Here is a 24,839-nt window from a genome sequence, read left to right as displayed (position 1 = left end):
AGTAAAGAGGTTTTTTGTACTAGTGATAGAAAGACAAAAAAATAACCAAAACCAAACAACCCAACAGGGATTGAAAAAACGCCTATGAGAAGGCCTCTCATACCAGTCGGTATCAGAGGAGAAACCTTAACAAACAAAACAACGAAAACATCATAGAAAGACAAAAAAACAACCAAAACCAAACAACCCAACAGGGATTGAAAAAACGCCTATGAGAAGGCCTCTCATACCAGTCGGTATCAGAGGAGAAACCTTAACAAACAAAACAACGAAAACATCATAGAAAGACAAAAAAACAACCAAAACCAAACAACCCAACAGGGATTGAAAAAACGCCTATGAGAAGGCCTCTCATACCAGTCGGTATGCTGCCCCTCCTTTTTCTAAAACACCCCTGTAGTTTATTGAAATTATACAATACCCAAAAAAAAGTTCTACATTCCTTGGCTTGGACGTTGTGTTCTAGACAGACAAGGATCATACAATGTTCCTTGGCTTGAGTTCAGAATAATTTGCTATTTAATTCGGATATCCCCATGAAATGAAAAGATCTCTACCTACAGTATATATAAACTCTCAATCTGCAGGACTTGAGACGATATGGACTCGGATAATATATCTACCAATTCATGAAATCAACCGTTGGAATAGTTGAATAAATCGATACAACATTTAGTTCCTGGTTTAGAAATTACCATAACAGTTTGGTACCTAGTATATATCCTTCAAAAGATATATGCAAATTCTATATTTAATTTTTTTCTTTGTTAAGAAATTAACTTATTTTGTCTGGATTTGTAATTGGTGGTTTAAAAAAAACCAACTTTTATTATTTATCTCTTATTATTATAATTGAATTTCAGTGAGGAAAAGTTCGCAATTGTTTATAACAACATGTATAGCTAATTGAGGATCATTGTTACATAAAAAATAAATTAATGTAACAACTAATGTTTGAATTATGTGAATTATATCTTATTATTATAATAAACTTTGGGCATCCTGGTGCAGGTTTCTGGGGGTGGCAACCCCCCATTTCCAATGTTTGGCGTCGAAGAAGAGGATGAAGACTTATTAGATTTGTAGTACTTAGTTTTATGCATATTATGATGTTTTTTGTATTTTCTTAGGATTGTTGCCTTCTTGTGTTGTGGTCATGATAAGATGTTTGATTTTTTCTATTATTTTTGCTTATGTGTTGAACAGCTGTAAAGACTTGACATATTTGATATTGGTACTAATTTTAAGTACTAGATCAAATATGCTATGATTCTTGATTTCAATGAAATCGGTGGTAAAATACCACTATTTTTCAAAAAAAAAAAATTATGTGCAGACAATATTGTGTTGATCATGGAGAATCAGAGAACGGCTAGCAAAATCTAACCAATTGAAAGGTAACAATTCTACCTTTATTTCTTAGTATATTTGATTTACTATATTAGTAGCTGTTGTAATTAGCTAAATTATGTATATAATGATTAAAAAGGTAATATTAAAAAAAACACCCTAATCAATGAGATTATGTATTAGGGCTTGTAACCTATAAAAAACAAGAAGCAATTGCAAGAGATTGAGATTATGGAATTTCACAACAGCAGTATCTGTTGGAGTTAGGTCAAGTGTTTCATTTATCTAGAACAAGCTGTGGTCTAAAGCAACTGACAGAAGGCCCCACTCATCTTTATATTTTAGGAGGAAAATTTTTTATCTATAGAAAATATTAAATTCAGATATACAAAAATAGAAAAAGTGTCTCGTTTCTAACAAAAATAGAAAGATCGGGTTCATTGAGTTTAATTCAAATATTATGGATCAGACTCAATAATTAAGATCCAAATATTATGTTTTTCTGGGATCATCTGCGGACCAGGAATTGATTCTCATCTAATCGGACGGTCTGGATGCAAACTAAAAAAAAAAATGAATCTTAATCATTGAATCCGATCCATAATATTTGAATTGGACTCAATAAACCTAATCTTTCTATATTTGTTGAAAACAAGACACTCTTTCTATTTATATACGTCTGAATTTAACAATTTTTATAGATAAAAAGTTTCCTTTTAGAAGGCAGTTTATGTAATTTATTCCCCCTGTAGACATCGAACTAAATTTGATTTGATGTACAATTAGTGATTTAATCTGCATTAAAATTCACTCATCCATTTAGAATAGCAAGACATATTTTTAAAAAAAAATTACACCCAAATCTTAAAGCAAATCAAAAGACACCATCCGAACATCAAACTCAAATTTGAGTCACATTTCATTTTTTTTTTCACTTATGACTCTTTAAATGAGAAATAAGATTTTTTTTTTATATATAATATTATCAAATATGGTTATTGGGAAGAGAGAGAGAGAGAGACCAAGACTAAACTCGGCGTTGGAAGAGGTGGTGCAAAGTTGGACTAAATTCAGATGAAATGTTACAATTTTTGCTATGGGCCGCATTGTTAATTAGATGGAATCAAAGAGAAGTGAAGCCCAAGCCCAAGCCCAAAACTAATTTATGACCATGTAAAAAACAGATGTTGAAAATTATCTATCAGATATATTAGATGTTGGGAATAAAAATTTTAAACTTTAATCAAGAATCATGTGCAAATTAGAATTTAAGATAAAAAAAAGTTTAACAGTAGCAATGTACGCAAGAGTTTCTCAGATCTAATGTAGCTATTCAATTGTGGTCTTCTTTGTTCGGGTCGAGAAGATCATCAAAATTGCATGATAATTATATATAGTCGCTTCTCTACTGGCGGTATCCAAAGATACGGAACCGAATGATTTTCCTGCCCCTCATTCAATGTAGCCAATCTCTAGTTGACACATGGCATATCTCTCATACACAGAAAACCGAAAAGCATTTCTGAATAAAAAATTAAAAATCACTAAAAGATCTTAATTACCAGAATTGACTTCTCTACTTTAAATTAGTACAAATATGCTTTCACTCAAAAAATAATAATAATATGAGTAAATTACACAGATTTTCCTTACAAGTGTCGCTGATTTTCCATTTTACATGTCTTTTACTGTGATTTTAAATAGGTTGGGTTCCTGTCGGAGAGCATTTGGACAGGAGTTCACTCCAAAGCATTTCTAAGTTGCTAGATCATACCTTATTATAATCAGGGCCGATTCTGAAGATTTTGAGGCGCGAAGTGAGAGAAAATTAAAACATACTTGGAGACCGGTTAATACATTTTCATAAGTATTTTAATACTATATGCTTATTAAGTCATTTTTGCATTTTCAAAGTCTAAATAATCGATCGCAACCGTTCAATATGAAAACCATATTAAAACATACTTGGAGACCTAATTCTACATTTTTTTTGGAATTTTTTTATTATTTTTCAAAATAGATAGAAAATCCATTGATTCAGAAGATTTTGAACCATAAAAAATAATGATTTTCTACCTACCTGAAAATATAGTAAAAAATAAAAAATGTAAAATTTGGTCTTCAAGCACGTTTTAATATGGATATCATGTTGAATGGTTTGAATCGACTATTTAGACTTTTAAAAAGAAAAAATGACTTATAAGCAAACAATGTTGAAATACTTATGGAAACAATTAGCCGGTCTGATTTTTTATTGATATGCCAATAGATTATATCAATTTATAAAAAAAAAGAGTCCTTTATATATACAAAATTTAGACTCTAATATTTTATTTATTTTTAGTATATGCAAACTAATTTTTTTTTATATATACAAATATTTATTTTTTAGGGCTCCCTTTGGATCTTGAGGCCCAGAGCGGTCGTCCTAATTTCCCAGCACCAAGGCTGAGCATGATCATAACTGATTAAATTAATCCTAACCAATGTTAACCTTCTCTGTTTAGATCATATTCTCCGTTAAGCAAAAGAAATGAAAATGATCTCCTTTCTTTTTTCTCTCTGTTAGTCATGGAAGAAAGCAAATTTTCTTTCAACGGTTGAATTTAAAATGAAAATGACCTCCTTACCAGTACCACAAAGTCATGAAAATCGGCTCCACAGCTTTTCCTCGTGCACTATCATTTCTGCCAATACGACAGCGTTCATATTCTCACCCTCAAAAGTCATCGCATTTCGGCATCTGTCGTCTTCCACAAAGTGCCAACTCGTGTTTAATGAAGATTCTTGACAAATATTATTTAATAGAGTAAGCAAAACTGCGCCACAAAATTGGGACGATAAGATTCAAATTTGATAAGCAATGTCATCCTCTTGATTTGTGCTATAAGTCTATAAGATGATGTGATCAATTATAAACACCCTTATATATAATAATATAACACATTGGGGAACGAAAATACTTGAGTAACACAAAAATGTTGCCTCTTCAAGAAGTGATCTTTACTTTATCACATAATCTGTCACTGCTCTGTATCTCTCTATTATCTATCTTCATACTTTGTTTCAGCATAAAAAGAAGAAACTTCTCAAAAGGCCCCGAAAAGTTGATACCTTCGCCTCCAAAGCTTCCATTCATAGGAAATATCCACCAACTAAGTTCTCTTTACCATCAATCTCTCTATTCACTGTCTCTGAAATATGGGCCCCTCATGCTACTTCATTTCGGTGAACTTCCATGGCTTATTGTTTCATCATCTGATATGGCATGTGCAATCCTACGGACCCACGACCTCACCTTTGCTACTCGACCTTCTGCTGTCGCCTCTGACATCATCTTTTATGGTGACTTGGCCTTTGAGCGTTATGGTGACAATTGGAGGCAATTGAAAAAGATCTTCACAATCCATTTAATGAGTACCAAGAAGATTGCCTCCTACAAAACAATTAGAGAGGAGGAAGTTGGTAATTTAATTGCAAAGATCGGTGACCATGCCTCCATTTCGAGTGGTGATCCTATAAATTTGAGCAAGGTTTTGTTCTCATTCATGAATGATGTAGTTTTTAGGGTTGTTTCCGGAAAAATCATGATGGAAGAACAGATGTATGTTATGGTTCGAGAGCTTGTAGAAGAGAGTTTTCATATACTTGGAAAATTTAGTATTGGTGATTTGTTTCCTTCTTTGTTATGGTTAGAAAGGCTTATAGGATTAAGCGGGAGGGCTAGTAGATATAGAAATAAGTGGGAATTGTTGATTCAAGAGGTAATTCAAGCTCATATTAAAAGTGAAGAGAATAATGATGGACACGATAATTTTGTTGATATTTTACTTTCTTTGAAGAATGATTCAAGCATCAACTTTAACATCACCATGGATCAGATCACGGGGCTACTCGGGGTAAGCATTTTTATTTTCTTTTTTCTTTTTGAGAAAATATATATCAAATCATTGAACTTACATATCACAATCAAATTATTCAGGATGCATTAGCTGGTGGAATTGATTCAACATACATCACCATAGATTGGGCAATGTCAGAGCTTATCAAAAACCCTAAACATATGAAGAAGGTGCAAGAAGAGGTGAGGGGAATAGTAAAGCTTGGTGACATGGTCAGATCTGAAGATTTGGACAAAATGAGTTACCTAAAAGCAGTAATTAAAGAAACCCTACGGCTACATCCTCCTGGCCCTTTGCTTGTTCCAAGGGAATCGATGGAAGAATGCGAAATAAATGGTTTCACAATTCCTAAAGGAACTAAAGTCCTTATCAATGCGTGGGCCATTGCGAGGGAGGCAAAATCTTGGGAGATGCCAGAGGAGTTCATGCCAGAAAGATTCATTGGTAGGCAAGTGGACTACAAGGGCAACGACTTTCAGTTCATCCCGTTTGGAGCGGGACGCAGGATTTGTCCGGGCATATTGTTTGCTACAGTCACAGCAGAGCTTGCATTGGCAAATCTCATACACCGCTTGGATTGGGATTTGCCGAGTGGAATGACAACGGAGAAGTTCAACATGAGTGAAAAGCCAGGATTTACTGTGCATAGAAAGGATGAACTTCGGCTCCTTGTTAAAAATGTTCACACCTCATATTAGACACGGTTAATTATAGTTCTAATTTGAATCTTGTGATTGGAAATAATGGCCTAAGGGCAATAAACTTTGCATAAAAAAAAAGAAAAAAAGAAAAAAAATTCTGCCTTATTTGGAATAAACGGCAGTTTATGTAAAACAATATTGGTAGATTTGTTTTATGTATAATACACACTTGTTTTGATTTACTTTTTTGAAGGTCACTTGTTGGATTTTACCATAATAAATTTAACTATTTATAATAAGATATTTAATTATGAATATGTCATTGACATATGTTGGTCTTATCCTTCAATTTGAATGAAATTTGAATCATAAATGTGGACGGAAAATATTACAAACATCAATAAGTACACAAAATGCACAGTAAGTGGATTTTAGATGAATTATACGCATAATATTTATTCTATGTATATATTTCATTTTAGAGAAATAATTTTATGAGTATTTAAAGGTTTGTTATTGGATATTATCCGCTTGTTTTGGTAATCTAGCTTAGCTTGTACCAATTTAGCTATGCAGAATTAAGCTTCCTTAGCACTACTTAACACTACTACAGAATAAGAGATTGCACATGGACATAAATGGAGGAGCTACACGGATTTTCTTCCGTGTGAAGTGTGAGGGTATAGAAATACTTGAATAAATACACGGATATTTACTCATGTGCAATTATAAGAGAGCTACACGGATTATTACATAAACAACCGTGTACAAACACTTGCCAGCGTCGCTCTCAATATTATCGAGCTACACGGATATTTAGGTAAATATCCGTGTACAATTACTATTTCTACACGAATTTTAAGCTAAATATCCGTGTACAGTTACTATTTCTATACGGACATTTAGCTAATTAAAGTCTGTGTACAATTACTATTTCTACATAGACTTTTAGCTAAATATCCATGTAGCTCTCTTATATTATTATTTTATGTTTAAATACATTTCTACACGAGTTTTAGTTAAATATCCGTGTATAATTGTCTTTTTTTTTCCAATTTTTTTTTTTTTGGCTAGTCTCTAGTTTTGCTAGCCATTTAAAATCAGAATTCCAAAACAGAGGAAGCTATTTAAAATTAGGATTCCAAAACTAAATAAAATTATACAAAATTCATGTACATTAAATTATACAAAATTATATAAATCCATATTAAGCATTACAAAATTGAAATTGAAATCACCTTGTCCACATATCTGGCATCGTCGATCTGCTCCTTGTTGGTGTAACACTTTTGCTTTGGTCCATACTAAAATTATAATTTGGTATTAGTTAGTAACAAGAAAATGTAGATGCAAGACACTCGCAAATATCAATTGCTATTAATAAAATAAAAAAATATAAGTAAGCACAATATGAAAATATTAATAGATTACAATTCATGCAACACACATATATATACATAGCCTTTTATACATGCAATCTCGTGTGATAAAACATAAAATATACTCTTTGGTTGTGGAGTAAGAGGTGGAGTAAGAGGTGGACTAACAATTTGGTTGTGGAGTAAGAGGTCCTTACCACTTAGTAACAATTTGGTTGTGGAGTAAGAGGTGGAGTAAATCTCTTACTCACGCTTAAGATGTCAAACAAAGAGTAAAATAGAAGAAGTAAGATGGAGTAAGAGATGGGTCAATTCGGAATAAGTTATCCCACCTCTCTAGATAAATTAACTTACTTCACACTTATTGTAGGACCCACTAGTGTAAATATGTATTCATTTTCTAACATCTTACGTCATATGAATTAATTTATTCCATGACTTGAAATACCAAACAAAGTGTAAAACATGAGTAAGATGGAGTAAGCAATTTGATCTTCATTAACTTTACTCTATAACCAAACATGATCAAAACTCTTTTTTAACGATCAACTCTAAAATCTATCATATTGACTTAAAACTATAAATCAAAACCGTTGTAATCTATCTACTTCATGAGTGATGCGTGTACATACAAAAATTATAAACTTTCAATCAAAATTAGAAGGTTTATAAATTAATTTTAATACATTTATTTTTTGAACATTGTTTTACCACTTTACTCTAAACAAAATTAATTCGAATATTTAAAATGTTCGCACGAAGACACATCACTTGTATTACTTGTAAAAGGTTGATGGATTTCAACAGTTTGAATTTGTCATTTGAAACCGATCCAATAGATTTTAGAATTGAGTTCACATAGAAACTTAGTAAACTTGATTAGTACACCCTAGTTCTACTCGTAGTAATTAGTTAACTAATTAAGTCTATCCATTCATAATGGACCCAATAATTAAACCTGTATGTTGCATGTGGAGCAAACATATGAGATGCTGAACTCAGACATTACCTGAACAAGGAGCAACGGCGAATTAATCATGTCTGCGGAGCGGGGAATGCCAATGAGAAGCTTCTCGAGGAATGGGAATGGCGGGCACAGCAAATTGCCGAACTGCTCCATGCGTACATCAGTATCAGCCTCCACGAAGAAAGCACCTTCTCCTATGCATTCGACCACTAACCTCCTCGATCCATCTTGCACGTCCCTTAACCGACCAGCTATCGGGTAGTAAGGAACCAATGCCTTTGCCAAGGAATGCCGGATAATACTACATGGGTCTTGGTCTTTCATGGATGGACTGTGACGGTAGAACTGGATGACAGGCACGTAGGTGTGGAATCCCTGTTGGTCGTCTATGTCCGAAAGATTTTTGAACTTGTACCGGGTTGGCTCAGCTGGAGCGACTAGCACTGCATCGCTCCTGCGGACATGGAAGCTCCATGAATTCCAGTTTGCTGCCATTTTAATGGAGTAATGGAGAGGTGAGAGGTCATACAGAAGTGCTCTTATATATATCTTTAAGTACATGAAAATAATTTAATGTAAACAGAAGTTGACATGAACTTTAATTAATGTAAACATGCATGTTCTCAAATCGTAGATCCTTATCATCAGGGTCAAAAAATTGAGATCCGGATCACCATGAAATAATTTTTTTAGAGAGCTTGATAGGGATTACAAGGTGAAACTACTTGAAATATCACAAAACAAATATGTAACAGTTTAGTTTTTCACCAGAAATATCATCATTTTTTTTTTTTGACAAATTGGCCCGAAATATTATAATTTATCATAACATGAGCTGATAGCTTGAATAAAAAAAGAACAAAAGAAAAAAAAGGCCCAGTTGCTTTAAACAGCCCAAATCAAATGGCCCAAACGATTGACCTGTACTTTTCCAGTTGACCTAATTTGCTCCTAGTTAATTATTTATTATTATTTTTTTTTACTAAAGTGGGTGGAACTCATCAGTTTTATTACGAAATTAAAATCAATTTTACAATAAGAGGGCAGTACACACTACGTATCAAAGTTAGCATAAGAAAGAAATACAAAGTTTTGCATGCATCAAACAAGCTTGGATCCAACATGATATAATTAAAGCGGCTAAATATTTTGCTAGGAATTAAACTGATATTACAAAGTTTCACAGAATTATTTTTCAAGCATCACCACACTTGAAACAGTGATAAACATATATAAGATGAGCTATCAGAAGCCGAGACTCAATCAAAGGAGAGGATCAACCCGTCAGCCTCATCAATGACTCCGATTTCCTTCATCATTTGAAAGTGCTTCTCTAGATCCGATCCGTCTAAACCAAAAATATATACTTGTTGTTCTAAAGTCAAACCCTTTATTATTATAAAACTTGTTTATTTTTTTTATGGTGATCCATAGTGATCCAAGTTCAAGTCAAAAAGGTTTTTTTGGTTTTATCTTGTATTGGTGCACATAAGTTTAACATGAAGAGACCTTTTTTCAAATCCTTGTTAGAAATTTACTCTACAAGAACTTTTGTTAGAGAAGATGTGTTTTGCATGATTTATCATGCATATGTTACTTGTTTGAAATATTTTCTAAGTTGTATAGATAATAGTGTATATATAATTTGTAGAGAGAGAAGAAAAATCGCAAAACAAAAAGTTTCTTATATAACTTGATAATAACATATCTTTATTAATTATATTTATTTTTATACGGTTTTTAATTTTATAATAAGATATTAGAGAAAATCAACAAATATATATTATAAATACTAATTAAATATTAATATATATGTATTTGTGCGTTATAACGGGGATTGAAATATTGTGTTAATCAACTTTTTTTAAATTTGATAATTTTTTGTTTAACTTCTTGTGTAACGGGGATTTAAATTAGTTAATAATTAGAGGAAATGAGATCTTTTAACTTGTAATATATTATTTGTCTAAACCCTAAACCCTAAAATTAGTTAATAATAAGGAAAAAGTAAAGCCTCTATAATTAAAACATGATAATAACCTGTCCAAATTTGCTAAATTATGAGTAATACATTGCTTTCCTTTGTATAAGCTCATGATAAAGCTCTATTTCGAGACATGATCAACTAAAATTGCATAACTTGTTTGTGTGCATGCCATTCAACACTTGTTGGAGATTGCTTAGCATTCATCATGCACCGTGTTTATCCTTTTTAATGTTGATTTCACACAACTATTGAATATGGTGAAATGTAACCAATCAAAAAATCATACTCCTCAGGTATGAAAAATTATAACCAATCAACTAAAAAAAGGAAAAATGTTTTGCATAGTACCTTAGCCTCATTAGAATACATGTTTCAGTCATAATTGATTGAGATATAGAATTCAAAGGGACATGCATGCGCCTTCTCAGTATTCAAAAATATTAAATGAAAGGATTACCTCGTTGATATAAATTAACGCCTCTCGGAATTCTCTGAAGAAACCACTCGTATTCTTCATCTTTTCCAATGAATATTTATTGCTAAGTCGGTCCATCATTTCCATCTTTATAAGGAAGAATCAAGCAGCACAGTTATCTTCTTGCATTCCTCTCTGCTTTTCTCATATATATATATATATATATATATATATAACCATGACATTCTCTACACAGAATCCTGTTGGTACAGCAAAACCCAAATGTTGTACAAGAGCAATGGAAAAGGTAACTGAATCACATATGTTTAAGATTATGGGATACTCCTTAGATAAGGATATTGGTAAAGGGAATTTTATTGAATCGACCATCTTTAGTATCGGTGGGTATGATTGGAGTATCCGCTACTACCCAAATGGACACAATGAGGCAGAAAACGATGACATATCGATATATCTTCACCTCAAAAGTGAACCTGAATGTGTAAAGGCAGAAGTTAATTTTACTATTCTAGACCAAAGTGAATGTGCTTTACCCTTAAGCAATACAATAGAAATTAGAAATTTCGAATGTTTCGATTCCGGTTGGGGCTTGGAATCATTCTGTAAAAGAGCAGAGTTAGAGTCAAATATCAAGGATGATTGTTTTATAATTAAAAGTGTTGTTACTGTTTTTAAAGTTTATCCTGTGGAATCAACTGTGCAAGTTGTCATTCCGCCTGGTACCATACTGCAGCAAATGGGCCATCTTTTGAAGAATGGAAATGGAGCAGATGTTACATTTGATGTGGATGGACAAACGGTTTGTGCTCACAAATGCATTCTCGCCACAAGATCACCAGTATTTTCAGCACAATTTTTCGGTCCGTTGAAGGAGAAATCAGATACAATAATTAAAATTGAAGAAATGGTAGCTCCAGTTTTTAAAGCAATGCTTCATTTCATATATAATGATTCATTTTCTGGATTTGAAGAGATAGAAGGGAGCGAAGAGAAACTTGATGCTAAATTAATGGCTCAGCATCTATTGGTTGCAGCTGATAGATACGGTTTGAAGAGATTAAAGATAATATGCGAGGAGATGTTGTGTGGTGGTATTGACATGAGCAATGTGGTTACCTTGTTATCTGTAGCGGAGAGGCACAGATGTTTTCATCTGAAAACAACATGCTTGAAATTTTTAGCATCTCGTAAAACTCTTGGAGGGGTTGTGGAAACAGAACAATTTCAATGTTTAGTTAGAAGTTATCCTTTAATTTTGAAGGAATCACTAGAGTCAAAACTAGACTAGTGATAGTTTACTACCCCTCCAATTTCATTTTCTTGTTTATGTTTTCTTTCATGTTGTGCTTATTATATATTGTTGAGATTTTATTTGGGTAATTAAATGATATTATTTATTTTAATTAATTGTTTGCTTTGATGCCTTTTGATTTTTGATTTTTGGGTTTATATCTCTTGCTTTCAAGGTCTGTGCATGATACTTTCAGTTCTGTAGAACAATAACAATCTAGTGTATGTTATAATAGACAGGAATTAAGTATATTTGAGACATGGTACTACTGAAGCCTATAATAAAATTGCTCTTCATTCTCTCTATAATTGTTATCACAATTATCAGAAGAAAAGTGTTGCTATTTTAAATGTGACTTGTACAGAATATTAGAGAACCAGAGAGTTTATCTAATACAGCGCAATACTTCTTTTTTTTTTTTTTTCCATTTGGACCTCACACCCTTACAGTAAACAATTTTTTATCATGTGCATGAAGATTTTTGTCAAGTGCAACAGGAGCAGAAAATTAATTGATTAGAAATGAAATTTGCTTAGTCATGTAAAAAAGTTATCTAATTACCTCTTAATTAATGGCATATTGCATATATACAAACCAAGGCATTACATCAAAGATAATGAAAGTGATGCCTTGTTATATATGGAATGAAGATTTTTCCATGAACTCACTGGCAAGCAAAAGCTATATGGTGTGTATGAAAAAAATGTCGTATGTTTTGTTAAATTAATGAATAAAATACACGGATGGTCCAATAATATCACCCACACACCCAAATTGGTCCCTAAACTTTTCTACTTGTAAATTTTATATGTACATACTTTTTTATTAAAAAACAAATTGATTTTAGTACATTAGTTAGCTTTGGATGTGGAATTGGAATAGTCCCACTCGGTACCTAAATATATAATTATTGAAAATAATTGAGATCAATTAACCTCTATCATTTATTATTGAATCCGCTCATATATAGATATTATATCGAGCGGTTTGAATCAATTATTTGAATTTTGAAAAAAGAAACTAATCCATAATACAGATCAATTTGTGTTATACTATAGAGTAACCTCACTAGCTCTAATAATAATCATAATCCAGCCCATGAGTCCTAATTTTAGTTAGTTAACAGAAAGCATTTTAGATTTGACCGACAAAATGTAAAGTAATTAGTAATTACTTAAGTTCCACATTCTTTATACACATGCAATAGCTTCAGATGTATCATACTATATATTAACAGAGTTTTTTTAATTTTATACAGCCACAATCAATATAGAGATAAAATAAAATGTATGAAATCAAAACAGCTCTGTTAATATATATCTTTATTCCTATTGATATTTGCTATTGTGTACCTTTGTATATGAAAAATATATTAATGTCCTACATTGATATACATGTACCTATTTTCTCATAAATATTCATCTAATGAGTATGGAAAACTGAAACAATTTAATTCAGAATAAAAACACATCCAGATCGTTTAAGTTTCAACTTTTGACATGAAATGACACTTAAAATATAGGCCTTTATTTATTTTAAAAAAAAACTCATTCATATGTAACCTCCGAATACAAATTTCAAATACATGAAAATTAAAAATAAGTCCTAAAAAAAGGCCAATAAAAATGGCAAACTAACCTGACCTCTTTCTCTGAACCCTAATTCACTAACAACCTAATCAAACAAATTTTCCTTTAATAGATCATCCAACTAGAATAAAAATATTGACAATGTTGTTTTGACTTTATGCAACGCACAAGTCATACAATTTTTCATCTTAATTCTATTGTCCGTGCATTGTCCGAAGTCAAAACTACGCTATCAATATCTTTATTCATCTATTCAGCTATAAAAATCCGTCCCTCCTCTTCCTCTCTTTAAGCCTGCCAAGAACAAGAGAAAGAGAACATCTTTTTCAGTTCTTAAGTTTTAACACCGGGCAGGTTTCGACAGACAAACTCGACCGTTGCAATGGAGATGAAGAAGGCTGCATGTGCTTTGCTTTTCGTCGCTGCATCCGCCACTGCTGTAATGGCATCCGAGGCACCCGCTCCTGCACCTAATGGTGCAACTTTCTCTGTTTCTGCACCAACTATCGGGACCCTTGTCGGTGCCTCCGTCCTCTCCTTCCTCACCTACTACTTGAACTAAGTTCTTTCTAATTTATGGATTAGTTGATAAAAAAATGTTGAGAAAAGAGAATTTATGTAATGGGGGGTTATGTATGTGGATCATATAGCTCTTTCTTGAATATTAAATGATTTGATCCTTAAGTATTAATTAATATTTACTTGCTAGTTTATTAACAAAATGCTTGTCATTTAATTATGGTACTTCTCATTTGTTAATGAAATGAGAGGATCACTTTATTAGATCCCACCCTTTATCATTGAAGAATAATGTGTTCTAAAAAAGTACCAATGGAGCATTAATTCATATTCTTGGATCCTCCATTATCATTCAAATTGCTTATTATTTAAGTTCACGCATAATTACAATTGAATTGTGTATTTGTGTATATTTATTTTTGTTTCATTTATCAGCCTAACACGCTTCTGATTCGTTGTGATTCAATATAAGTACCTGATACATCAATGATTATTTATTTACACAATTTAACTAAGATTATTTAAGAAAAAAAATCATTGTGTTTTGCAATAAGAACACATACCGACTTGTTATCTATCTAAAAAGAGGACTCAAATGCCCCATTACTTCATGCTCCAATCGTACCCAAACATCTTTATCTTCAATTTCAAAGTACAAACAAAATATCGTAACCACTCAACATGATATCCACATTAAAATTTGCTTAAAGATCAAATTTTATATATTTTTTGAAATATTTACTAGATAAGTATAGAATCATTGTTTTTCAGGAAATTGTGGACCATATAAAACAATAATTTGGTACCTATTTTAAGAAAAGTAAAAGTTTTCAAAAAATATAAAATTTGCTCTTAATCATATTTTAATGTTGATGATGATGATTATGATGATGATGATGATAATAATAATAATAATAATACTAATAATAATAATAATAATAATAATAATAATAAATATTTGGACTAAATTGTGCTATAAAAGGACTGACAAAATTGATATGTGAAAATTGCAAACAAGACCCTATATATTCCTATTTTTATGTAAGAAACAGAATCAAACATTGATATTATTTTAAGAAGCAACTAAAAAGAAGACAATATACAATATTCATTATCACACCAAAAAAACAGAATAATGTGAAAAAAGGTATAATTATTCAACAAATTACTACACTATGAGGAAATGATATACATCTCAGGTCTGATTTTTAGAAGTGTATTGTAAACACGCTTCAATAGCTCTTTTATGTCAGCCTTAATTTTATCTTTCTCCATGCCTTTGATCTCCTTAAATTTAAAGTTGTTGCCTTTGATCTCCATAATGAGAAAGTTGTCCCCAGCAAATCCAAGGCTTATCTCCACCTTGTAATGTGACTATAATGAAAATTTAATCAAGAGTTAGATAGTTAGTTAGGAAGGACTTAAAATGCTTGAAAACTAGTACTGATGCATCCCAATAGGTTATCTCTGGTAAGAGAGAGAATTAATTGGTTCCCAAAAGTTGTAGGTTTGGAAAGTTTCCAATGGTGCATTTTTCTTTAAAATGAAAGTTTGGAATAAATCAAAACAGAACTGTGTGTAATTAAGACTCAAGTTGGTCTTAGTTAAAATCATCAGCTTATAAATCACAATACATACCTGACAGTGGCGTGCATGGAGTAGAGTCATCTTTTCAAGGTTACGTGCATGCAAGAGGAAACTAGCTACCAATTCAAACTTATTAGTCATACGCCATTCTTCAATTTTCAAGCTCTTTAAATTATTGAAAGTTGGAAATTTAGTTGTTTCTTCCTTCCATACTCCCTTCATTTGCTAATTTAAGAACCCCCAAAAAAAAAAAATACAAGTCAAGTCAGTCAATATATATTTTCCATACTTTTGCTTTGCAAGTAATTAATAGCAATACAAGAATCCAATAATTATTATAAAAAATAGCATATATTGAAACTAAGTTACAAATAATATATGATCTTACCAAGACACCCCATTGAGACAACAGCATTAGCTCAAGACAGGTTACATTTGAAAGACCTGTCAGAAACAGGGGGACCTCATTAGCAAACATGCACGCTTTCACAAGAGACTCCAGATTGTTGAACTTTATTCTTCGCATTGACGAAGAATGTACCTCCAAGTAGAGCAGATTCGGGGTTGAAATTGATATGTCACGAGGAGTTTCGGGATTCAATTCGCAGTCCAGTACCAGGCGCTTCAATTTGACAGATGATATATTACATATGTTCAAATCGCACCAAGAGAGCACCATTTCTGCTAAAGAAGGCAACTCTAACAGCTTTTGCATTACCTCATCTACAATCTCTATGGAATCAAGGGTTAATTTCTTCAGGCATGGAAGGTTTAAAGACGTCGGCCATATATCTTCACCTTCCAAGTGTAATTTCATCTCCTGCAATGACTCACAGGAGAAAATAGAATCGGGAACTTTAAAATCATATTTCTCGGTGAAAATATGAACAGATAGAAACTTGAGTTTGAACTTTGCTGCCACATTATCAAGCCATGTAGTGGCAGGTTTGGGGTTGCTTCCTTCCTCATCCCATTTCAATTTGAATGAATCCAAATTTATTATTGGATCACGGTGTTTAACAACACCATTAATAAAATTTATGATTTTTTCTTGAATATCATAAATATCCTCTTCATCTTCATCTTCTTCAATATATTCTACGCGGAATTCATGAAAATCAAACTCGAGAACAGGGACAGCAGCCCAGAGATTCTGAAATCTTTTGGATAGCAAAGACGTTTGAACAGCCTCCTTTGTGCTAAGCAAAGACAGAATCAGTATTAGCATATCATTTCCCAACTCACTTATCCTATCAACATCAACATCTTCAACTGCAATCTTTCTTCTCTTTTTTGTAGAGCTTTGAGTTGGATCCATAACTCTTCTCTTTTTTGTAGGGCTTTGAGTTGGATTCATGACTCCTGTTCCTCCTGTTTGTGTATAATTAATTAAGAAAATAAACTGTTAATGACTACTAGTATTCCTAAATTATGCCCCAAATGCAATTTAACTCAGCATAAGACAAGATTAAGGGTGGCAATGAGCTGGCTCGGTCGGAGCTAGGTCCTAGCTCGGCTTGTTAATTCTGGACTGAGCTATAGCCAAGTAAGCTGGACCTAGAGCATCTGAGCTAAAACCTAAGCTTGAACTCGTGACAAGTTAGCCCGAGCTAACTCGCGAGCTGATGAGCTAGCTAGCTGGGTCTGGCTGGATCTTGTTTTAAGAAGGAAATAATTATACAATTTTTTTGGATCGAGCTGAACTGAGCTAGATCGAGCTAGACTGAGCTAGATAGTATAAAATACACACAAATTCATAAAAATTCACAAATTGATGCCTAGCCTAGCTCGCGAGCAAGCTAGACCCCAGCTTGAACTCGTTAATTATGGACCGAACTAGTGGCGAGTTGGCTCGTTAACAGCTCGGTTCAATAACGAGCGAGCTATTAGCTAGTGAGTCAAATGCGAGTCACGATTGAGCCACGAGCTACGAGTTTTTTTGCCACCCCTAGACAAAATGAATAAGGAAAATGAAAAAAAAAAAGTACAGTTCGAGCACCTATTATAGGAGATCGTGACGTAGAGTGGCGGATGAGGCGAAGGAACGGTGAGCCGATCACCAATCTTAAGTGAGAGAGGTCTTGAGAGAGCGAGGGAATTTTGAAAAGATTTTGCGGGGTTGATTCTTATATAAGCTGGGTTAGGTTAAAATAAGGAAGTAAGTTAAGCGAGTAAATATAGAAACGAATCAGGACCGACAAGCGGTCGTAAAAATAGGAGCAGGTTATACTTATAGCAAGTCTATCTTTTAGGGGTCCTTTTTTAGACTAAGATTTTGAATTAATTGAAATTGAATAATTACCGTAAATGGGGTGGATTAGTATTTAGAACTACTAAGATTAATACTATCCTTCCTTTAACAAGTCCTTTTGGATATGTTGAGTTCTAAAACAAAAATAGCTAGAATAGTCCAATCAAAAATAGCTATTGTTTAATAAGATAGAAAAATTGAATTCACCATTCTAACTATTCTAACCCAATCAAATACCAAATAAGATATTCCGAATAACTTAACCTCAAAATAAGCCTATTCTCAATCAAGCCAAAACATATCCTTTTTATACAACCCGAATTAGCTATTTGTACTACTAAGTACATCTTCTTCCTTTAACTAGGCCATAGGGATATTTCATCACTGGTTAGTATTAGCAAAAAAATGGAACTAAATAAATCCACCACTATAAGAATAGGAAAGTATATGTGAGAGTAAAAATACTTTTTTACGACGATATCCTCACAGATACTCTTGTCGGTAATACTGATATGCTCAGAAATAGTATGTTTATGTCGGTGTATCATTAATAATGGTATTTTTTTTTTTACCATTGCAGATATTGTTCTATTCTTGTAGTTCACCTTTTTCCTATTAATAAATTTCATGCAGTGTATTAATTATATACTTTAAATTTTGTGTGTTTTTATTGTGTACATTTTTAAATATCTAATAATAAAATTCACTAAGTACGAAAGTAAAATCAATAGATTTATATTATTTTGTCCTCATATATATCAAAGTTTTAAATAGTGATTATCACGTCATAGAGGAAAGACAAAGAAAAGCTATCGCAAATAGCGTAGTTATAACGAAAACTATCATACATAGGATTTTTTAATTTAAAAAAATATTTTTTATATTTTTACTAATTAACAACATTATTAAAAGTCTGATAAAGCAATAAGTAACACAAAATAATTAAGAAATTAGAATAAGTAGCTAACTTTTGGGCTACAAATCAAAAATATAATCTTACATCTCAACTTAATCTAACCTTACCTTCTGATTTGAAGGACCTAATAGGTTCTACTACGGTTTCCATGGAGGTTATATAGGATTCAACCCATATGCATGGACTAGGGATAACTTTGATGGATGACGTGTCCGATTCTAGCTCCTCCATATCCTCTGCCAATTTACAGGCGTACAGGGTCTTTTTTGTCTATTGGCATGTCTATGGTGTTTGTGGTGTTGTTATAGCTTGCTACTTTGTTGATTACTTATTTTTGTTATACTAAGTTGTAGTAGGTTTATATGTGTTGTTTTGTTTTGTTGATGTATCGATCTCGTCCGATTGGTACTAATTGGATATTGCATGATTTTCTGTTTTATGAAAATAGGTGGCTAAGCCACTTCTTTCAAAAAAAAGAATATTCATATTGAACCAATACAAGTCCAAATTGCTATTCAAAATATCCTTAATAATATCATAAACTATATATCTTTTTTCATTCAAGATAATCTAAGCATCATGTCATTAATTTTATATTTTCTTTCTATTAAAAAAAAACCTTAGAATCATGGAATAAACCATCTATTTTTTTCTATTTAAAAGAAAAATCAATCTGTACCTTAAAAAAATTGATCTTTAAAATTAATTTTCAATTAGACCTTTATATAAAAGCCTATGTAGCATAACATGCGTTATAGCACATACCATGTAACACAAATAGCGGACTACTATATATTACTGCTATAACGGTCATAGTTGAAATAACGCACTTTTATCTCATAGCTTAGCATTTAAGGTCTGAATATGTTATAGCGCCGCTATTACATCGCTATAGCATGCTATATATATATATATATATACATATATATATATATATATATATATATATATACATATATATATATATATATATATATATATACATATATATATATATATATATATATACAAACTTTGTAATATTTTATTATATCCTCAACTCTTATAAGAGGGAAGAGGCTATGACCCTGCCATCAGTATGTCGACTTGTGTCTAGATTATTTTGGGCTATGTAAAAGTCTTTCGAAGTCTGACATTGATTGCTTGTTGGTCCTTTTAACGGTAATTAATAGTTTTCATTATTTACTAGCTAGTCTTTTCTTGTAAAAATAAAATGATAACTTCAGTCTCAAAAACAAGTTCTTTAAATTACAATTGATACTATCTATAATAAGCCTCTCTATTGCTTAAAATAAACTTGTTTAAGGGTTTTTATAGTAGATAGGGCAGCAGAATTTCCAAAGTTTTGAAAAGAAAACTATCAAAGAAATATCATGTGCGACAGAATTCAAACAAAAAAATATATTTTTTCAAATAAATTTACCTTTGCAACTTGCTTGAGATCTGATATCTCTTGCAAATTGGTGCTTGATGCTTGCTGATCTCCTAGAACACCTTGTGTTAGGACCCAATACAGCAACAAAAACTCTGATACCAGCTGTTGGACAGCAAACAAGAGACACAAATTAATAAGGAAATAACAACAAACACACAAGAGACGCACAATCTTTTTAAGGTGGAAACCCTTAACAGGGAGAAAAGAGATTGTAACTTCCTATCAATCTCTCATGAATTGCACTAATTTTTCTGCACTCAATGCTCTAATCAACCCCTTACAGGTCGTAAAAATAGGAGCAGGTTTTACTTGAAATCTATTTTTTAGGGGTCCTTAAGTTTTTAGACTAAGATTTTGAATAAATTTGAATTTTAATAATTACCGTAAATTGGGTGTATTAGTAGTTAGTACTATTAATATTATAATAACTCTTCTTCCTTTAACTAGTCCTTTTATACACAACCCAATTAATATGGCTATTTGTACTAATAAGATTAAATATTTAACTACCGTGTAAGGCCATATGGCTAATTCATCATTGGCTAGTATTAGCAAATAATGAAACTAAAGAAATCCACTTTCTTTTTTCTAATAATAAATTTCATGCAGTGTATTATGTCCATTTTTAAATATCTAATAATAATATTCATTTAGTACGAAAGTAAAATCAATAAAATTTATATTATTTTCACTACATATACATACAAATTAATGTTGGTGTCCTTTTAACGGTAATATATAGTTTTCATTATTTACTAGCAAGTATTTTCTTGTAAAAAAAATTATAAATACAGTCTCAAAACGAGTTTTTAATTTATATTACATTGAGAAAATAAAAGTAACAGAAAAAACTTTGCAATAACAAAACATATATAACAGAAATTTCTATATATAGTGCATACTTCAAACAACGTTATTAATAAGAACAAAACATTACAATTAATTATGAGTGAACTTCAGACAAGGATCGATGTTATATTAAATGATATATATTAATACAACTGAGTCATACACCCACAACATATTACATATTAGATGATATTAATACGACAGAATCATATATGAAATCTCCCCCAAGTTACCATGAATAATCATCTACTAGATCATTAATAACAAAATCATCAATGATCTTAACATGAGCAAGAAATTTGTTGATTAGCCGATCCACAAATTCATTATTATTTTTAAACCCTACAATTCTAACAGTCTTAAGGTAGTCCCGCCGAACAAATCCCATTCCCTCCAGAGTTGTCTCCTCGTCGAAAAAGTCCGTGACACGTATCTTCTGCAGTGAGAAAACAAGTTATATATGTTTCATTGATCATATATCTTTCTCAAAGGGGTTAATTGAGGATGCTACTATGAATAGCACCTCGTATTACACGGTCTTTGTTATAGTGTTTATTTATAGTATTATTTATTGACCATAAATACTCAAAGCTTGTCATTTCTTTAATTTTCATAAATTTAAATTATTCTAACATCTCATTAATTGACTGATTTTGTTTGATCCCTTAATTGAGGTATCCAAATATAGTATTTAATAAGAGAGAGAGAGAGAGAGATTACATAGATGTTGGCTAAGGTTAGCTCCTCCAGTTTAGGTGTGTGATGGAGAAAATATAGTGGAAGATCAAAGGCGATGAAACGACAACTCACAAATTTCAAGTACTTTAAGTTCTTGAAGACTGGTAAACTAGAACGATCCTTCTTCTGTATCTATTTAAATAAAAATAAAAATTAAAACTTTGTTAGAGAGAAAAACAAAAAGGAACAAAATTTAAATATAAAGGAGAATTTTGGATGCTTATATAGCCATAGGATATGTTTACTCGATCCAATAACTACAAACAAATATCATATACACTTAAGATTCTCAATTGTATCCGAATCACAATTGAAAACATTAATCATTGTATATTTATGGCAGACAAAATTCGATAGACATATTGGAGTGCATAAAACAAGAGTTGGGTTTTGTTTAATTCTGAAGTACAGAAAATAAGAACAAATTGTACATGCAAAAATAGAAAAAATGCAAAGAAAAAATACCTTTCGCTTGGAGAATTGCAAATTAATCTGTAAGCTTACGACATTTGAAAGGCAGTGAATGAGATTGACTCCCATAGTAACATTCCTTCCATGCCAATCAATAATATTATAAATGGAAGCATCAACTAGCGATGAAATATTTAGCAACGGATTTCCCCTCATATCATACAGTTTACTAATATCCAGATATTGGAGATTAGGTGTGGAAATTTGCAATCTCTTTACGATATAATTATTACGCCCAAGAACCAATTTCTTCAAAGTGTTGGAACATATTTCCATAATGCCGATATTAAAATGTTCTAACACTAATTCTTCAAGCACATGACACCCCAACAAAAGCATCTTGAAAGAGTCATCGCTCATTGTAATGCCATCAAGTTTAAGGGTTTTAAGGCAAGGAAGGTTTACTGAGTTGAGTTCCATAGCTACAAAAAACCGTCCTATTGTAGAGAGACATAGCTCGACATATATTAGTGATGCACAAGTGAAAATGAGATCGGTGTCTAAATTCAACTTTTCTCTTGAACATAGTTTCATTGAGCACTCTCGAGGCTCCAACTTCATCACATTACCAATATAATCAGCAAGAGATTTGCAAGGCCAGAAAACCCCAGAATCCAAACAAAGTTGAAATCTATTAACACGGATTGCCTCTCGTTTCTCCAACACATTTCTCACGAGTAGTTCGAATTTGGTCACAAGTTCTTGTACACACATTTCATGACCTTTAATATTCTCTGGCAATCCAAACTCTTTAATGTCAAATTTCAGATCTGGCACAAAAGTCCATGTGTTTATCCATCCTTTTGACAAGATGCATGTCTGCACGGCATTTCTTGTACTAAGAAAAGATAAGATATGCGTGAGAACATCATCTGGCAAGCTAGTGATCCTATCAATGTCATCATTCTCCTCACTAACATGTGCCTTGATATTCATCATCTTTCACCTTCCTCCACAATTAATCCTGTTTTAGAGTACATAAAACAACGAACTTTAATGAGTTGCAGAGGGTTAATCGTTTATCAAATTCCAACAATTAAGATGAACACATCAGAATTATAAAAAGAAACTACATATCCCAATTGTTAATAGTACAACAGGGATCCAGCTTCCCACCTTTGTCTATTACAATTCCCAAATAAGAAAAAAGAAGAAAAAAAAAAAGAAGAGTATCTATAATATAATTTTGTTCCAATTAAAAAGTCGACTTAAAGTACAAAATAAGTTATTTGGTCAGAAACTAAATGGCACATATAAGCGAGAGGGGAGAGACCTACCTAAAAAAATCGAAGAGAGATATACATAACTAATTCAATGGATTATTCTTCTTTTTTTTATCGTTGGTGACAAAATGCTGCCAACAGATATATTGATACTAAAAAGTTCTTTAGAGGTATGGTTTTTTTTCTTATTGTTTTGGAACCAGAAATCAGTTAAGGTTTTGGAACCAGCAAAAGTTAAAAAGTCACGGTAAAACCTGATAAAAAAATAATGAAAGTTTTTAGCTAATAATCAACCAAAAAAAATAGAAGAAGGTGAAATTAGTTACCAAGTTCCGTAATAAATCAATCTAGTTTAAAAAAATTATAAGTTTAAAAATTTTAAAATCCTTATTATTTACTATATATAATTACAAATAATAGGATACTATTGCTTAAAATAAACTTGTTTGTATTACATGTTGGGGTTTTATGGTAGATAGAGCAGCGAAATTTCAAATATTTTGACGAGAAAAATACAAAGGAATATCATGTGAGACAGAATTTAAACAAAAAAAAATTATTTTCAAATAAATGTACCTTTGCAACTTGCTTAATTGAGATCTGATCTCTTACAAATTGGTGGTTGATGCTTGCCGATCTCCTAGAACGCCTTGTATTAGGACCCAATGCAGTAATGGAAACTCTGATACCAATTGTTGGGCAGCGAACAAGAGACAAAGATAAGAAAACAACAACAAACACACAAGAGACGCACAATCTTTTTTAGGTGGTAACCCAAAACCACCAAATCACCAAGCAATTGTTTAAAAGTACAAGAAAGGAGAAAGGAGATTATAACTGCCTATCGATCTCTCACGAATAGCAATAATTTTTATGCACTCAATGCTCTAATCAAATTCCCTTTTAAAGCCCACTACTTTTCTAAAATATATATATAGAATGTGTCAACTATATCCTTCCATAATTAACTTCCCCAAAATAGCTAGAGACCCTCTAAAATTAATACAACACATTCTAAACATAGGTCTTTCAAAAAAAACATTCTCAACATAGATATGATCAAAATATACAAGATATAATAAAGGAAACTGCTAAAAAAATAGCACCAGTACATCTGTCCACACTTATCGACTTGCATTGCACCGTATCGGCATTTTGGCCATTACTCCTTCATCCGAACTCGGATTGAGGTGATTAAAAATCCGTTATACTATTTTTATAAATAACTTTATAAGATTGCATATCCATATCAATATTTGTTCATAGGAAAAAGAGTGTTGGAGCATGATCTCCACATGAAAATGTACT

General features: G+C 31.9%; 3 protein-coding genes and 3 pseudogenes across 3 annotated transcripts; 3 read left to right on the top strand and 3 right to left on the bottom strand.

Annotated features, from left to right (window-relative positions):
• The first annotated feature begins 4,274 nt into the window (after window positions 1–4,274).
• On the top strand, window positions 4,275–6,135 carry LOC144549252 (cytochrome P450 71A1-like). Its single transcript, XM_078297974.1, has 2 exons — window positions 4,275–5,249; window positions 5,333–6,135. The coding sequence occupies exons 1-2, from the start codon at window positions 4,329–4,331 to the stop codon at window positions 5,948–5,950; spliced, it is 1,539 nt and encodes a 512-aa protein (XP_078154100.1). The 5' UTR covers window positions 4,275–4,328; the 3' UTR covers window positions 5,951–6,135.
• A 2,089-nt stretch (window positions 6,136–8,224) lies between these two features.
• LOC144549336 (benzyl alcohol O-benzoyltransferase pseudogene) lies at window positions 8,225–8,734 on the bottom strand (annotated as a pseudogene).
• Window positions 8,735–10,879: 2,145 nt separating this feature from the next.
• Window positions 10,880–11,950, top strand: LOC144549335 (BTB/POZ and MATH domain-containing protein 1 pseudogene; annotated as a pseudogene).
• A 1,785-nt stretch (window positions 11,951–13,735) lies between these two features.
• Window positions 13,736–14,435, top strand: LOC144549663 (arabinogalactan protein 23 pseudogene; annotated as a pseudogene).
• A 799-nt stretch (window positions 14,436–15,234) lies between these two features.
• On the bottom strand, window positions 15,235–16,968 carry LOC144549334 (F-box/LRR-repeat protein At3g58900-like). Its single transcript, XM_078298046.1, has 3 exons — window positions 16,037–16,968; window positions 15,592–15,873; window positions 15,235–15,435 (listed from the first exon to the last, which is right to left on the bottom strand). The coding sequence occupies exons 1-3, from the start codon at window positions 16,964–16,966 to the stop codon at window positions 15,235–15,237; spliced, it is 1,413 nt and encodes a 470-aa protein (XP_078154172.1). The 5' UTR covers window positions 16,967–16,968.
• Window positions 16,969–17,001: 33 nt separating this feature from the next.
• LOC144549333 (F-box protein At4g22280-like) lies at window positions 17,002–23,247 on the bottom strand. Its single transcript, XM_078298045.1, has 5 exons — window positions 22,303–23,247; window positions 21,820–21,969; window positions 21,455–21,535; window positions 20,239–20,352; window positions 17,002–17,019 (listed from the first exon to the last, which is right to left on the bottom strand). Exons 1-5 carry the CDS (start codon window positions 23,245–23,247, stop codon window positions 17,002–17,004), a joined length of 1,308 nt encoding a protein of 435 aa, XP_078154171.1.
• Window positions 23,248–24,839: the final 1,592 nt, after the last annotated feature.

The sequence above is a fragment of the Carex rostrata genome, chromosome 35 (assembly GCF_964058835.1).
Source record: "Carex rostrata chromosome 35, lpCarRost1.2, whole genome shotgun sequence".
NCBI classification, from domain to species: domain Eukaryota; kingdom Viridiplantae; phylum Streptophyta; class Magnoliopsida; order Poales; family Cyperaceae; genus Carex; species Carex rostrata.
This window is presented reverse-complemented; position numbering and strand designations above follow the sequence as displayed.

Coding starts and splice junctions, on each gene's coding strand:
- LOC144549252 (XM_078297974.1), top strand. CDS start 4,329: ATGTTGCCTCTTCAAGAAGTGATCTTTACTTTATCACATAATCTGTCA. Junction 5,250..5,332: donor AGATCACGGGGCTACTCGGG/GTAAGCATTTTT, acceptor CAAATTATTCAG/GATGCATTAGCTGGTGGAAT.
- LOC144549334 (XM_078298046.1), bottom strand. CDS start 16,966: ATGGATCCAACTCAAAGCTCTACAAAAAAGAGAAGAAAGATTGCAGTT. Junction 15,874..16,036: donor TGTCTCAATGGGGTGTCTTG/GTAAGATCATAT, acceptor TTCTTAAATTAG/CAAATGAAGGGAGTATGGAA. Junction 15,436..15,591: donor CTTTCATTTTAAAGAAAAAT/GCACCATTGGAA, acceptor TTTTCATTATAG/TCACATTACAAGGTGGAGAT.
- LOC144549333 (XM_078298045.1), bottom strand. CDS start 23,247: ATGATGAATATCAAGGCACATGTTAGTGAGGAGAATGATGACATTGAT. Junction 21,970..22,302: donor TGCAATTCTCCAAGCGAAAG/GTATTTTTTCTT, acceptor TTATTTAAATAG/ATACAGAAGAAGGATCGTTC. Junction 21,536..21,819: donor TAACCTTAGCCAACATCTAT/GTAATCTCTCTC, acceptor TTCTCACTGCAG/AAGATACGTGTCACGGACTT.